At 45.7% G+C, this 16,804-nt stretch overlaps 1 protein-coding gene across 4 annotated transcripts in view; it reads right to left on the bottom strand.

Moving 5' to 3' along the window:
- The window catches only part of ccdc102a (coiled-coil domain containing 102A), a 222,378-nt gene that overhangs the window by 41,699 nt on the left and 163,875 nt on the right, over positions 1–16,804 (bottom strand). For 2 of the 4 annotated variants that reach the window (XM_072279224.1, XM_072279225.1), the window contains exon 9: positions 9,409–9,512. In XM_072279224.1, the coding sequence (XP_072135325.1) occupies positions 9,409–9,512 (104 nt within the window). Of the gene's footprint in view, positions 1–9,404; positions 9,513–14,289; positions 14,435–16,804 lie in introns of those variants that run through there. The other 2 variants (XR_011889222.1, XM_072279226.1) reach the window with 2 other exon arrangements.

Genomic DNA, 16,804 nt, shown 5'->3' with positions numbered 1-16,804 from the left:
AAGCATACTGTCGTTTTTCAAGCCTTCCACATCAACCACAGCAGACGACGAACCTCGACCTTCGTCATTGAGGCAGGCAGACATAGAAGAAGATGACTTGCCTGTCCTGATCGATGAGATGACACCCCAGTGTCCTACCACTCCAACCCTTGGGCCACGGACAGATTCCGATTCACGGAGAATGCAGCAGTAGCCGGGAGGCACCCAACACGTCTTTAAGAAAAAAGCCGAAATAAACAAGCTAATTAATTAGGTGACGCCCGACATGTAATTGTCAGCCCAGATCAGAGGCGACGGCATCGGCAATCTCCTCCTATCTGGGCCGACACCTACGTGCCGGGCAGCACCTAATTAATTTGCTTGTTTATTTCGTTTTTTTTCTTAAACAGGTGCTGGGTGCGTCCCGGCTACCACTGTACCGCTGCATTCTTCGCGAATCGGTATCGGTCGGTGGCCCAGAGGGTGGGGGCCACTGCGCCGCCCCAGCCTCCGACGACTCAGCCTAACACACCATCATCAGTGTGCTCGCTGTCTTCCCAATTCCGGTAAGTGATACTACACTGTACATATATTATTTCTACTTTACACAGGCTGTGTATTTTTACGTATTATTTGGTATGATTTGGCAGCTTCATAGCTTAAAGGTTACTGGAGAGTGTTTTTGCCAACAGTGCTTGCGTGAGATTTTCTGCCGACGGTGCTTGCGTGAGATTTTCGCTACGGAGAACAGTGCAGGCAATGATTGTAGAGAAGTATTTCTACTTTATATAGGCTGTGTCTTTATTATATCATTCCTGCTTTTACTATATGTTACTGTTATTTTAGGTTTTATGTGTTATTTGGCATGATTTGGTAGGTTATTTTTGGGTCTGCGAACGCTCTCAAATTTTTCCCATATAAATAAATGGTAATTGCTTCTTCGCTTTACGACCTTTTGGCTTACGAACTGTTTCATAGGAACGCTCTACCTTCAGATGGCGGGGGAAACCTGTATAGCAATACTCCCGCTACTGAAAGCTGTTTATAAAGAGAGATTGTTTCCAGGTTGCGGGGTTTTAGTTCTGTACTTTCTGCCCAGTGCTCATGTGTGTATAGCTCCCCTGCCATGCACCGCGGTAGGAAAGACCGGAAGTAAAACCCCGCAACCCGGAAGCAACCTCTCTTTACAAACAGCTTTCCATAGCGGGAGTATTGCCATTTTACCATTACAGGTTTCCCCCGCCATCCGAAGGTAGAATGTTCCTATGAAACAGTTCGTAAGCCGGAATGTCATAAAGCGAAGAAGCAATTACCATTTATTTATATGGGAAAATTTTGTGAGCGTTTGCAGACCCAAAAATAACCTACTAAATCATGCCAAACAACACATAAAACCTAAAATAACAGTAACATATAGTAAAAACAGGAATGATATGATAAATACACAGCCTATATAAAGTAGAAATACTTTTCCACAATCATTACTGCACTGCTCTCCGTAGCGAAAATCGCACGCAAGCGCCATCGATGAAAATCTCATGCAAGCGCTCTTGGCAGAAACATGCGCAAGCGCTCTCCAATAACCTTTAAGCTATGAAACTGCCAAATCATACCAAATAACACGTAAAAATACACAGCTGATATAAAGTAGAAATAATGTATGTACGGTGTAGTATCACTTACCGGAATCGGGAGGACAGCGAGCACACTGATGATGGTGTGTTAGACTTGTCGGAGTTTGGGTGGTGCAGAGGCCCCCACCCTCCAGGCCGCCGAGCGATACATTGCCGCGAAGAATGCAGGGGTCCAGCGGTAGCCAGGAGGTACACAGCACATCTTTAAGAAAAAAGCCGAAACAAATATGCCAATTAATTAGGTGCCGCCCGTAATTATCAGCCCAGATCAGTGCTGATTTCCGATTGCATCGTCTCTGATCTGGGCCGACAATTACGTGTCGGCGGCACCTAATTAATTAGCATTTTTATTTCGGCTTTTTTCTTAAAGACGTGCTGTGTGCCTCCCGGCTAGCTTTGCATTCTCTGTGAATCGGTATCTGTCCGTGGCCTGGGGGTTGGGGTGGTGGGACACTGGGGTGTCATCTCGTCGCCTGTTTCCATTAGAGCAGGAAGCTCATCTTCTACCTCTGCCTGCCTCGACGTCGAATGTCGAGGTTCGTCGTCTGCTGTGGCTGATGTGAAAGGCTTGCTTGACTGTTGAGCCTCGCACATTTTTCTATCACACAGTTCTTTAATAAGGACTCAAACCATCCTGCAAATATACCCTAAACTGACGTACCCTTTCAAAATTAAAGTCGTACTTTATCATTACTCATTCAGTTTCGGTTGTTATTCTTTTTTCTTCCAATTGCATCAGCTCTTCATCGGTCAGTTCTTGGTGATGGGATGCCAAAACCTCTTCAACATCATGTTCGTCAGCTTCCACAAGCCAAACTCACTTGTCCTTACCTCGTTCACCACGATCAAAATGCTTAATTATGTCTAGTTTTACCGTAAGTGAACACCCTTACGAGCTCTTTCAGGCTTTTCCGATACCATAGAACTCATCTTGCAAACGGTTGCTCACAGGCACGTGTTAAAGCAAAGCAGTTCTGAATCCGGGGGAGAGCAGCTGCTTGGGGCGCGCTGCCTTTTATCGCGCACTGAATTTGTTTTCGTAACAGTGAAAACACCTTCTGAAAGCGAAAACAGGGTACTAATGTAGGTCTTTCGTAACAGTGAAGTTTCGTAAAGCGAACGTTCGAAAAGCGGGGGACACCTGTATCCTAATTTGTATTAACTCAGACATCCCACTTCTCCCAGAAGTTCCAGGAGTCTCTCGCAAATTATATACGATATCCTGGAAATCAATTTTTTTTGAGAGCGAGCGAGAGCGAGAGAGAGAGAGCAAGAGAGCACTTGAGAGAAAGCGAGAGAGAACGAGCACGCAAGAGAGAGACAAAGAGAGAGCGAGCGCGTACCATGGCAGAGTGTTCCAAAAAAAGAAAATATAAAACATACATCACCCCAGACTACCCTAAAGTGTAACCCTGCCTAATAGGGGTCAAAAATAATGACAGTGTTGTTCACTGCACTGTTTGCAACAGTGACTTTTCTATTGCCCATGGTGGGTTAAGACTGTAAAAGACATGTTGAGGTGAGTTTAACAGGTCTCATTTGTTCATTAGCATAGCTAACGTTATTTAAACTAGCTGGCTAGCTGCTAAGGAGCTACTCTATTGCAGACATCCCACCTCTCCCGCAATTTCCACAAGTCTCCCGCAAATTGATGGTGCTACCTCCCTGAAATGAGTTTTTGCAGGGTGGGATATCTTTTAACTTATCTTTATAATATTCACATTACAACACTTCTCCCCCTTTAAATTCCAACATTCTCCAAATGTAAATAATTGGGAAACAAAAAACAGTAGTGTCATCATCTTGCGTACCTCTGAAACTTGTACTAGTATCTCAGTAACAGCTTTCCAATACAAAACACCTGATAAACGTGGCAGATTCAACATTCAGTCTAACAAAGGAAACTGTCCATTCAAATATTCAGTCTGTCAAGAGGTTTGTGAGTGTTCTGTGCTGCAGCAGATGAAAATTATGAAATCTAAGTACAGGAGCTGTCTTACTGACAGACACCTCACAGACTGTCTCAAACTGGCTGTCTGTAGTTATGAGCCAAATTTTAGGGAACTAGCAGAAAGTATTCAGCCCCAGTCATCACACTGAGTGCAACAGTCAATTTTTAATCATTTATTTTTGGTGCTGAGATAAAATTAAATAATGAAACATAGAATTAAAGGTGTTGTAATGTGAGCATTATAAAAATAAGTAATACTAACTTAAGATAATGGTAATATAGTAATACTCCCGCTACGGAAAGCTGTTTGTAAAGAGAGGTTGTCTCCGGGTTGCGGGGTTTTACCTCCGGTCTTTTCTGCCTGGTGCGCATGCGTGTGACTAAACGATTTAGTAGGTTGATCTTGCCTTTCACTAAGGCTGAAGTAGGGGATCTTGGGCTTAAAAAGGTCGGCGACCACTAATTTAGGAGGTTACAGAAGTGTTCCCTCCATTGTTTATTGATGCCTTTCCTGTCAGTGCTTAGCTTGCTCCCATCTGCAGTTTTTACTGGGGCCACTATATTGCTTCTTGGACCATAGATAGCTTTCAGTCCTGAGAAGAGCCATTCCTGTCTGACACTGAGTAGTCATTCTTGTCTGACATTGCTTGCAGTTCTTCCACTTCCTTATTCCACCAGTTGTTCTTCATAGCCCTGATCTCCCTTTGAACTTTGGCTTTCACGGCCTTAAATGCTGCTTTTCTTCTTTCAGAGTTCTCTTTCAAGGTACACATATAAAGCCTTTGTTTCATCTCCAACAGTTCTTGAATTGAATCATTTTGTTCTTGAAACCAGTCAGGAGTTTTTCTCTTCGGGTGACCAGGCACCGCACTTGCAGTTGAGTGGATGGTTTTCTTGAGCTGCTTCCAGCATTCTTGGTTGGGTCATTGAGAGGGTCTTTGTCTTCTTGGAGAGATAATGTCAATGCTGTGACAATTCTCCTCTGATGTTCCTCACTGGCCAACTTGTTGACATCCAATTTTTTGGGTGCTTCACTGGGTGTTTTTCGCCTTGGCAGCAGCAGTTTAAGTCTAAGCTGTGATCGTACCATGTAATGATCTGATGATCACTCTGCTCCGCGCATTGCTTTTGTCGATAGAACCTCCGGCATGTCTGCTCTGCGAGTCACAACGTAGTCAAGCAAATGGAGATGCTTTGACCTTGGATGCATCCAGGTGACGTAGTTCTTCTCAGGTTGACAAAAGAAAGTGTTGGTAACAGACAATTCCCTCTGAGTGCAAAAGTTTAGCATAAGGACACCATTGATGTTGATTTTGCCTTTGCCAAATTTGCCAGTGACATCTTCAAAGGTACTTTGATCCTTGCCTACCCTGGCATTGAAATCTCCCAAGATGAGCAACCTGTCTGCCCTTGGGACATTATCAGTTACTTCAGCCAGTTCCTGACAGAAGGACTCTTTGTCTTTGTCAGAATGTGCCATGGCTGGTGCATACACATTGATCAAACTCAGGAAACGATCCTATCCGATGGGAACACGTAGTCGCATGATCCTTTCAGATATCCCTATCGGAAGTGTTGGCAATTTGCTAGCAATCTTGTTGGAAACAGCAAAGGGCACACCTGCATCTCTCCTTTCATTGGTTTTCCCAATCCAGAAGAAAGTATGAGTATTTTCTTGGATCTGGCCTTGTCCTTCAGTCCTCGTCTCTGGGAGCGCAGCAATATCAATGTTGTATCTTGCCAATTCCTTAGCTATCAAAGCAGTTCTCCTTTCCGGTCTTGAGTTGTTATCCAGCATTGTTCGCACCTTCCATGTGGCAACAATCAGTTTCATCTTTTTAAACGTCTTACTGCAGTGGTGAAGACCCGCTGGGCACGGTGAGCCAGCCGGGTGAAACCTGAGCAAGCTTTCTTCACCCCACCTTTTCTCAGGGCTTCCTCTTCCAGGGTGGGCAGTGCTATCCCTAAAAAGGGCTGCCCGGACACTCACATAGCTGCCTCAGCCCTGTTGTTGCTCAGAAAACTCAACAAGGTGGAGACTATCTTATGTGAGCCGCCTATGTGCAGAGTTCATGCTAGCAGCTTCCAGCTGCTCAAGCCTGCTGCCGTCACATGACCTCCGTCACTACAAGGCTTTCCACACCAGCCAGAAACTCTACTCCAACATGCCTTGCACAGTAAAAAGACAGACGGTGTCAGGCCCCCACCACACAGTCTCTCCGGGTTTCCAAATCTGATGTTACAGGAGTGTAACATAATCCTACCTTGGCGCCTCACGGTGGCGTAGGAGTGACACTGGCTGAACATCAGCAAAGTACGGCAGAGATTCGTTCTCTGGTAGGTCTAACCGAGCCGTGAAGGTAATGTACCACTAGACTAGATCTAGTAGTAGGATCGTGGCTAGCTGAGTCAAGGAGGTCAGCATGCCTTTGCTACTTTGTAGGTTATGCCTCTTCAGGCAAAGGCTGCAGCCAACGAGGACGCCGGCACCAGGGCGTCTGATGGTGTCTGTGGCAGTGAATCCAAAAGGGTCAATGATACAGCCACCCCGGTGGCATGCGGAGGAACTAGGGAGCTGGTCAACGGACGGTATCACTGGACCAGTTAGTTGTCACTGAGGGGCAGCTTCCTTCATTATGATAAAAAGCGCATGAAATGCGAGTGGGCCACTATTTCAGTGCACATTATCTCAAGTGTAATTAAATTTCATGGTCACAGGGTCAGTACTCCCCTTCCCAATTTTGCAAAGAGCTCCCATTGATCAAGGCACCATCTTTGTTTCCTCTATTAGTTGAGAACCTTGGCTGGAAACTCTCAGCTTGTGGGATTTCCCTCAGTCCCTCAATTTATAAAGCTGGTTCAAAGATTTTGTGTACCTCTCTGTACAAGCACTTTTCACCCACTAAACAACTCTACATAACATAGAACATGAAATGCTACAGTACAGGCCTTTCAGCCACGATGTTATGCTGACCACTTAACTTACTCTAAGGTCAATTTAACTGTTCCCTCCTCCATAAACCTCCATGTTTCTATCATCCATTTGCTAACTAAGAGACACTTAAATGTCCCTGATGTATCTGCCTCTACCACTACCCTTGGCAGAGTGTTCCAGATAAATTATGCCTCCTTGTAGTAGCCATTTACACCTTGTGAAAGAAGTATCCGCCTATCCACTCAATCTATGGCTCTTATCATCTTGTACACCTCTATCAAATCACCTCTCATCATTTTTTTTCTCCAAAGAGAAAAGCCCTAGCTCGCTCAACCTATCCTCATAATCTACACAGCATTTTGGTAAATTTCCTCTGCACTCTCTAGTTTCCACATCTTTACTAAAATGAGGTGACCATAACTGAATGCAATATTCCAAGTGTGTTCTGACCAGTTTCGTAGAGCTGCAACATTACTTTGCGGTACTTGAACTCAATCTCTTAATTAATGAAGGCCAACACACCATACGACTTCTTAACAACTCTATCAGCTTGCACAGTAACTTTGAGGGATCTATGGACGTTGCCTCCAAGATCTCGTGTTCCTCCAAACCGCTAAAATCCTTGCATTAATCCTGTATTCCGCCTTCAAATTCAACCTTCTAAAGTAAATCACTTCATACTTTTCTGGATTGAACTCCATCTGCCACTTCTCAGTCTAGCTTTCCACTCTGTCAATGACCTGTAGTAACCTATGACGATCTTCTACACCATCACAGCTCTTTATGAGGACAAGAATATTCCTAAGATTTCATCTTCCACTGATATCAAAGCAGGTCTTTCTAATGCATTTTATACACCCCAAACTGAAATGATAGAAAGTGACATTATAAACTCTCAAGCTCTGAGTTTCCAATGTAGCTTTCGCAACTTAACTTATTTTGTCCATTATTATGGCTTTAAGTAATTTTGAATTGAGCTGTATACTTCGTGAAATAAATAGAAACTCTTCTTTCTCAAAATCACTGGTAGAGTCGCTCAGTTCTCTGCAATTTACCACTTTCTGCCTTACCCTCATTTTAATAGCTTGCAAGTATGACACGAGAAAAGCATGGCCACAAATCAATGGTGCGTGTGCACGCACACACACACACAAACACACACTCACTCACACACAAACACACGCACAAACACACACACACACACACAGTCACACTCACACACACAGTCACACACACACACATGCACGCACCAAGATATCCCTTCCTGTAGGTGGAATTACATCAATCCTGCAAAGGTTTTGAAAATCAAATATAAATTCCACACTGGTTTTAAGCTTCAATAGGTAGAAGGGCAGCACAACGCAGGAGTAGGTAATGCTACCCGTATCTTGTTTGAAAGAGAAAGATTGAACAGGTTAAGATCTTATTCTCTGGAGCATAGGAGAATGAAGGGGTATATAAAATTATGAGTGGTATAGATAGACTAGAACTAGAGATCATGGGTTAAGGGTGAAAATTGAAATGTTGGAGGGGAACATGAGGGGAAGCAGAGCTGACAGTGGATGCAGATTCGATTTTAACATTTAAGAGGGGGAGGGGAGGGAATGGAGGGATTGTCGACTCAAACCAGAGGTCAGCGTCAGGCATTTTCGTGCCTTACAAGGCGCGCCACTCCTCACAGAGACATAAGTGCCTTGCTCAAGGACACAACATGCTGCCTCAGCTAAGGCTCGAACTGGCAACCTTCAGATCACTAGACAAATGCCTTAACCACTTGGCCACATGCCCAACATACTTAAGAGAAGTTGGGATAATTACGTGGAAGGAAGAGGAATGGAGGTCTGTGGTCCAGGTGCAGGACTAGGTAGAATAATAGTTTGCATGGACTAGATGGGCCGAAGGGCCAGTCTCTGTGCTGTAGTGCTCTATGACTGGGTTCACTACATGTGGGACAACGGTCAGCACAGCACTACTGCATCTGCAGGAGCTCAGATCCTGGAAGTTTAGTCCTGTTTGGGGATCCCATCGATGGTCTTCCCATCCTTCCATTGTTTGTGGGTGATTAGCAGAGACACGAGAGGTATTATTCTCACAATGGCAGGCAGTCCAGATTCAAATTCAGATTTACCTGCTTACCACATGTAAATCAAAGCATGCAGTGAAATGCATTGTTTGCGTTAACCACCAATACAATTTCACAATGTGCTGGAGGGAGTAAGTAGGTTTTGTCACACATTACAGCGCTAACGTAGCATGCCCACCAGGGGTTCTGAACAGTGAGCACTGCTGCCTGGTAGAGCCAGGTGCCAAGTCAGAGGTCTCACTCAGTCACCAGTGATGAACAGGCCATGTTGTTCACATATCCAAAACCAGATCTGAAAAAGACACAAACATGAGAAAACCTGTAGATGCTGGAAATCCAAGCAACACACACAAAATGCTGGAGGACTCAGCAGGCCAAGCAGCATCCGTGGAAACAAGAGTACAGTTGCTGTTTCGGGCGGAGACCCTTCAGCAGGACTGGAGAGAAAAAGAATGATGAATCAGAGTCTGGACGATACACTATCCCCGGCTCTGACAACAGAACTTATCAGGCAGGCAGAGAAAATAATTCAAGGATAATCTTAAAGGTTCCCTTCAAGAAATGTGACACTGCACTCACTCCTGGAAATCCCTGGCCCATGACTGTTCACGGTGGAGAAAGAGAAACAGTGGGGTACTGAGAACTTGAAATCTGTGCTGGAAGCATTTAGAAGCCCAGGATGGAAACAGTATCATCCACCCTTTCAGGTTTGTCCTGACCCCTCTGCAGACTCCTGAACAGTCACATCAGAACCCAGAAAGCAAGTTATCCTTGATCCAGAGATACTTCAGAAGAATAACAACATGATTTTCTATGTTCTACCTACCTGGATTGTAGGTGCTCCAGCTGTACCTGAAGGTTCTCCGACTCCTCTGTCTGTTCATCCAAGGACCTCTGTAACCTCCTGGTTTGGTTGTGAGCTTCATCCAGCTGGAATATGGAAAGACCCAGATATTTAGCTGACCTTTCCCAACCAATCAGTTCCCTATTGTAAAGGGCACTCTGGATTTTTACCTATGTTGGACAGAGTTCCACTAACTTCCATCAAGTCACCTCTCTTCCTCCTTCACTCCAAAGAGAAAATCTCTTGCTGACTTAACATTTCCACATAGACATGTTCTCTCATCCAGGCAGAATCCCAGCCAATCTATTCTACATCCTCTCTAAAGTATCCACATCCTTCCCATAATTATGTGACCAAAACTGAACACAATACTCTAAGTATGGCCTAAGTATAACAATGCAACATTGTCTCACAGCTCTTAAACTCAATCCTCCTACTAATGAAGGCCAGTAAATCATAATCCTGAACCACCTCATCAACTTTTGCAGCAATGCTGAGGGATCAATGGACTTGGACTCCAACATCCCTCTGTTCATACACACTGCTAAGAATCCTGCCATTAACCTGGTACCCTACACAAAATGCTGGAGGAACTCAGCAGGTCAGGCAGCACCCATAGAAATGACCAAATAGACAGCGTTTCAGACCGAGACCCTGCTCCAGAAATGGAAAGGATGGGGAAAGACGCCAGAATAAAAATGGTGGGGGATGGGGAAGTAGGGGAGCTAGAAGGTGTCAGGTGGGTGGGAAAGGTAAAGGGCTAGAGATGAAGGAATCTGAAAGGAGAAGAGAGTGGACCATAGGAGTAAGATAAGAGGGGCACCAGGGGGAAGTGATAGGCAGATAAGAAGAGGTAAAAGGTCAGAGTGGAGAATGGAAGAAGAGGGGAGGGGGAGAAGAAGAGGTAACCATCTATTCTACCTTCAAATTCGATCTTCAAACTGACTTCATTTTGCAGCTAACTAGCCACAGTCAGGAAAAGGTAATATAACCAAACAGAGTTGGCATATTTAAGTTGCTGGTGAACGCAGCAGGCCAGGCAGCATCTCTAGGAAGAGGTACAGTTGACGTTTCAGGCCGAGACCCTTCGTCAGGACTAACTGAAGGAAGAGTTAGTAAGAGATTTGAAAGTGGGAGGGGGAGGGGAAGATCCAAAATGATAGGAGAAGACAGGAGGGGGAGGGATGGAGCCAAGAGCTGGACAGGTGATTGGCAAAAGGGATATGAGAGGATCATGGGACAGGAGGTCCGGGGAGAAAGACGGGGGGGGGGAACCCAGAGGATGGGCAAGGGGTATAGTCAGAGGGACAGAGGGAGAAAAAGGAGAGTGAGAGAAAGAATGTGTGTATAAAAATAAATAACAGATGGGGTACGAGGGGGAGGTGGAGCATTAGCGGAAGTTAGAGAAGTCAATGTTCATGTCATCAGGTTGGAGGCTACCCAGACGGAATATAAGGTGTTGTTCCTCCAACCTGAGTGTGGCTTCATCTTTACAGTAGAGGAGGCCGTGGATAGACATGTCAGAATGGGAATGGGATGTGGAATTAAAATGTGTGGCCACTGGGAGATCCTGCTTTCTCTGGCGGACAGAGCGTAGGTGTTCAGCAAAGTGGTCTCTCAGTCTGCGTCGGGTCTCGCCAATATATAGAAGGCCACATCGGGAGCACCGGACGCAGTATATCACCCCAGCCGACTCACAGGTGAAGTGTCGCCTCACCTGGAAGGACTGTCTGGGGCCCTGAATGGTGGTAAGGGAGGAAGTGTAAGGGCATGTGTAGCACTTGTTCCGCTTACAAGGATAAGTGCCAGGAGGGAGATCAGTGGGGAGGGATGGGGGGGACAAATGGACAAGGGAGTCGCGTAGGGAGTGATCCCTGCGGAAAGCCGGGGGGGTGGGGGGAGGGAAAGATGTGCTCAGTGGTGGGATCCCGTTGGAGGTGGCAGAAGTTACGGAGAATAATATGTTGGACCCGGAGGCTGGTGGGGTGGGAGGTGAGGACCAGGGGAACCCTATTCCTAGTGGGGTGGCGGGAGGATGGAGTGAGAGCAGATGTGCGTGAAATGGGGGAGATGCGTTTGAGAGCAGAGTTGATAGTGGAGGAAGGGAAGCCCCTTTCTTTAAAAAAGGAGGACATCTCCCTCCTTGTCCTGGAATGAAAAGCCTCATCCTGAGAGCAGATGCGGCGGAGACAGAGGAATTGCGAGAAGGGGATGGCATTTTTGCAAGAGACAGGGTGAGAAGAGAAATAGTCCAGATAGCTGTGAGAGTCAGTGGGCTTATAGTAGACATCAGTGGATAAGCTGTCTCCAGAGACAGAGACAGAGACAGAAAGATCTAGAAAGGGGAGGGCTGTGTCGGAAATGGACCAGGTAAACTTGAGGGCAGGGTGAAAGTTGGAGGCAAAGTTAATAAAGTCAATGAGCTCAGCATGCGTGCAGGAAGCAGCGCCAATGCAGTCGTCGATGTAGCGAAGGAAAAGTGGGGGACAGATACCAGAATAGGCACGGAACATAGATTGTTCCACAAAGCCAACGAAAAGGCAGGCATAGCTAGGACCCATACGGGTGCCCATAGCTACACCTTTAGTTTGGAGGAAGTGGGAGGAGCCAAAGGAGAAATTATTAAGAGTAAGGACTAATTCCGCTAGACGGAGCAGAGTGGTGGTAGAGGGGAACTGATTAGGTCTGCAATCCAAAAAGAAGCGGAGAGCTTTGAGACCTTCATGATGGGGGATGGAAGTATATAGGGGCTGGACATCCATGGTGAAAATAAAGCGGTGGGGGCCAGGGAACTTAAAATCATCGAAAAGTTTTAGAGCGTGAGAAGTGTCACGAACATAGGTCGGAAGGGATTGAACAAGGGGGAGTTCGTTTCTGCATACCTTGACACGGTTTTATCCCCCCCTTGTTCAATCCCTTCCTACCTATGTTCGTGACACTTCTCACGCTCTTAAACTTTTCGATGAATTTAAGTTCCCTGGCCCCCATCGCTTTATTTTCACCATGGATGTCCAGCCCCTATATACTTCCATCCCCCATCATGAAGGTCTCAAAGCTCTCCGCTTCTTTTTGGATTCCAGACCTAATCAGTTCCCCTCTACCACCACTCTGCTCCGTCTAGCAGAATTAGTCCTTACTCTTAATAATTTCTCCTTTGGCTCCTCCCACTACCTCCAAACTAAAGGTGTAGCTATGGGCACCCATATGGGTCCTAGCTATGCCTTCCTTTTCGTTGGCTTTGTGGAACAATCTATGTTCCGTGCCTATTCTGGTATCCGTCCCCCACTCTTCCTTCGCTATATCGACGACTGCATTGGCGCTGCTTCCTGCACGCATGCTGAACTTGTTGACTTTATTAACTTTGCCTCCAACTTTCACCCTGCCCTCAAGTTTACCTGGTCCATTTCCGACACAGCCCTCCCCTTTCTAGATCTTTCTGTCTCTGTCTCTGGAGACAGCTTATCCACTGATGTCTACTATAAGCCTACTGACTCTCACAGCTATCTGGACTATTCCTCTTCTCACCCTGTCTCTTGCAAAAACACCATCCCCTTCTCGCAATTCCTCCGTCTCCGCCACATCTGCTCTCAGGATGAGGCTTTTCATTCCAGGACGAGGGAGATGTCCTCCTTTTTTCAAGAAGGGGCTTCCCTTCCTCCACTATCAACTCTGCTCTCAAACACATCTCCCCCATTTCACGCACATCTGCTCTCACTCCATCCTCCCACCACCCCACTAGGAATAGGGTTCCCCTGGTCCTCACCTCCCACCCCACCAGCCTCCGGGTCCAACATATTACTCTCCGTAACTTCCGCCACCTCCAACGGTATCCCACCACTAAGCACATCTTTCCCTCCCCCCTTCTCTCTGCTTTCCACAGGGATCGCTCCCTATGTGACTCCCTTGTCCATTCGTCCCCCCCATCCCTCCCCACTGATCTCCCTCCTGGCACTTATCCTTGTAAGCCGAACAAGTGCTGCACATGCCCTTACACTTCCTCCCCTACCACCATTCATGGCCCCAGACAGTCCTTCCAGGTGAGGCGACACTTCACCTGTGAGTCGGCTGGGATGATATACTGCGCCCGGTGCTCCCGATGTGGCCTTCTATATATTGGCGAGACCCGACGCAGACTGAGAGACCACTTTGCTGAACACCTACGCTCTGTCCGCCAGAGAAAGCAGGATCTCCCAGTGGCCACACATTTTAATTCCACATCCCATTCCCATTCTGACATGTCTATCCACGGCCTCCTCTACTGTAAAGATGAAGCCACACTCAGGTTGGAGGAACAACACCTTATATTCCGTCTGGGTAGCCTCCACCCTGATGGTATGAACATTGACTCCTCTAACTTCCGCTAATGCCCCAGCTCCCCTTCGTACCCCATCCGTTATTTATTTTTATGTACACATTCTTTCTCTCACTCTCCTTTTTCTCCCTGTCCCTCTGACTATACCCCTTGCTCATCCTCTGATTTCCACCCCCACCTTGTCTTTCTCCCCGGACCTCCTGTCCCATGATCCTCTCATATCCCTTTTGCCAATCACCTGTCCAGCTCTTGGCTCCATCCCTCCCCCTCCTGTCTTCTCCTATCATTTTGGATCACCCCCTCCCCCTCTCAAATCTCTTACTAACTCTTCTTTCAGTTAGTCCTGACGAAAGGTCTCGGCCTGAAACGTCGACTGTACCTCTTCCTAGAGATGCTGCCTGGTGTGCTGCGTTCACCAGCAACTTTGATGTGTGTTGCTTGAACTTCCAGCATCTGCAGTATTCCTGTTGTTAGAGTTGGCATATTATCAGTTCTCTGAATAATCACGATTCAGACAAGTGCAGTAGAGAAAACTATTTAAACTAGTATACCTCTGTAGGCTCTTTGAAACAGCTCTCCAATGAGCAATACAGTCGGCCCTCCGTATCCGCGGGTTCCACATCTGCGGATTCAACCAACTGCGGATTGGGATCGAAAAAATAATCCCCGGAAGTTCTCTCTCTTTCTTCTCATTCCCTAAACAGTACAGTGTAACAACTATTTACTTAGCATTTTCATTGTACAGTTTTCCCCTGCTATCCAAAAGTACAGCGTTCCTGTGAAACCTTTCGTAAGCCAAAATGGCATAAAGCGAAGAAGCAATTACCATTAATTTATACGGGAAAAATTTTTGAGCACTCCCAGACCCAAAAAATAACCTACTAAATCATACCAAATAACACATAAAACCTAAAATAACACTAACATATAGTAAAAGCAGGAATGATATGATAAATAGATAGCCTATATAAAGTAGAAATAATGTATGTACAGTGTAGTTTCACTTACCAGAATCGGGAAGACAGCGAGCACACTGGAAGGTTCACACATCTTTCTATCATACAGTTCTTTGTAAGCACTCAAAACATCCTGCAAACCTGCCCTGAACCTATGTGCCCTTTCTAAATTAAAGTCATACTTTTCTGCAATCATTGCAGCACTGTCAATCATAGCAAACATCTCACGCAGTTCAAAGCTATAGCGGCTTGATGCTGAGTGTTTGTTTTGCTGAGAGCGAAACAAACGCTGAACGCTATTTTCACTTTTTGCCACTCTCACTGCTCGGGGTTCGCGGAAGAGTTATGATTGTTGTGTCTGTAGTGAATATGGACAGACTTTTTTCTTTTCATTATTCCTTGAACAATACAGTATAACAACTATTTACAGAGCATTTACATTGTATTAGGTATTATAAGTAATCGAGGGATGACTTAAAGTATACGGGAGGATGTGCGTAGGTTATATGCAAATACTACGCCATTTTATATACGGGACTTGAGCATCCACGGGGGGGGGGGGGGGTCCCCAGAACCAAACCCCCGCTGATACGGAGGGTTGACTGTACTAAACCACACTTGTTCCAAATTTATCTATCGTCAGTCGGGACTAAGTTGAGGTCTCCCCGAGTGGTTTTACCTCATGGCTACAAAAACAATAAATGTCAAAACTTACTGTTGCTAGGTTCTAAGTCACAACATCAGGAATTGGTGAGCATAGTGTTCCACTTTTCAGCCTTTACCCGATTTAAAAAATATCAGTAGGTATAATTTTTTAAGCTTATAACCAGGATTCTGCCTGCATTTCGAAAATATCATCTGGGTTGGCATCAGAAAAGGGGCACAAAGTTGCCACTTGAACCCATCTCACTGATTAACTTCTAAACAGAAATGATGGGCCTGTTAATGAAGCAATGCTGGAACCCGTGGAGAGGAGTTAACAGCGGTTCTCGACATGGGCCACATGGCCCCCAGGGAGCTATGCCATATTTTGTAGGGGCCACAGGTAAAAAAAGAACAAGAAACTGAAGGCCACAAGAGCTTTTTGATTAGGCAGACCAGAGAGAGAAAAGGTGAGTAGATTTAAAAGCTGGGGGAGGGGACAGAGAAACACAAGGGTGATCGGTGAAACCAGGTGGAAGAGGGATGAGACATCCCTCCCCCTCCCGGTTTCAACTAATCCCGTGTGTTTCTCTCTCCCCTCCCCCACCCTTTAAACCTGCACCTCATGTTTTTTTCTCCAGTCCTGCTGAAAGGTCTCAGCCTGAAACATCAACTGTACTTATTTCCATGGATGCTTCCCGGCCTGCTGCACTCCTCTAGCATTTTGTGTTCGTTCCTTAGCCAAGATATAAGGATACCAAAGGTTTTTTCCAGTTATACAAAGATTAAAAGGGAGGTGAGAGTTGACATTGGACCACTGGAAAATGATGCTGGCGAGGTAGTAATAGGGAACAAAGAAATGGCAGATGAATTTAATGGGTACTTTGCATCTACCTTCACTGTGGAAGACACTAGCATTGTAGCATTTCTAAGCGGCTAGGAGAACAAATTGCCACGATTAAGTCTGATGTATTTTAGATTCTGAGCCACTTTCTCAAAATACTGAAAGTATTTATCAACCTCAGTTTCATCAAATGGAGGGTCCAATTTAACTTCCCGACTGGCAGCAAATATCACCAAAGTCAAACACTAGACCCTTTTGCTGCAACTTCTTTATCTTCTCTAACTTCATTTGTTTCAGTCGTAACTGGGTCTCAAGTTTACTTTCAGGAAACCACTCTAATACCTCCTCCTCAAATTTCTCCTTATCTATGTAGTGCTCAGCTATTACCCTCTGAATCTGCACCTTTTTTATAGACCATTTCACCTCAGTAAGTTTTAGATTTTTATCAATGGCCAACAAGTCGTCCTTTCTGGCATCCCCTAATGCTTTAGGGTCTGGCGACACCAGAAATGCTGCTGGTTTCCCCACACAAGTCAATCAAAAGCGTAGTAGCCAATGAGATCGATAATCAATCAATCAATAAGCCCCAATTTTGTTCATTTCGCGGACGAGTCCCCAATTTTG

This window comes from Mobula birostris, chromosome 15 (assembly GCF_030028105.1).
Source record: "Mobula birostris isolate sMobBir1 chromosome 15, sMobBir1.hap1, whole genome shotgun sequence".
NCBI classification, from domain to species: domain Eukaryota; kingdom Metazoa; phylum Chordata; class Chondrichthyes; order Myliobatiformes; family Myliobatidae; genus Mobula; species Mobula birostris.
The sequence above is the reverse complement of the archived record's forward strand: the minus strand, read 5'-3'. Positions and strand labels throughout refer to the sequence as shown.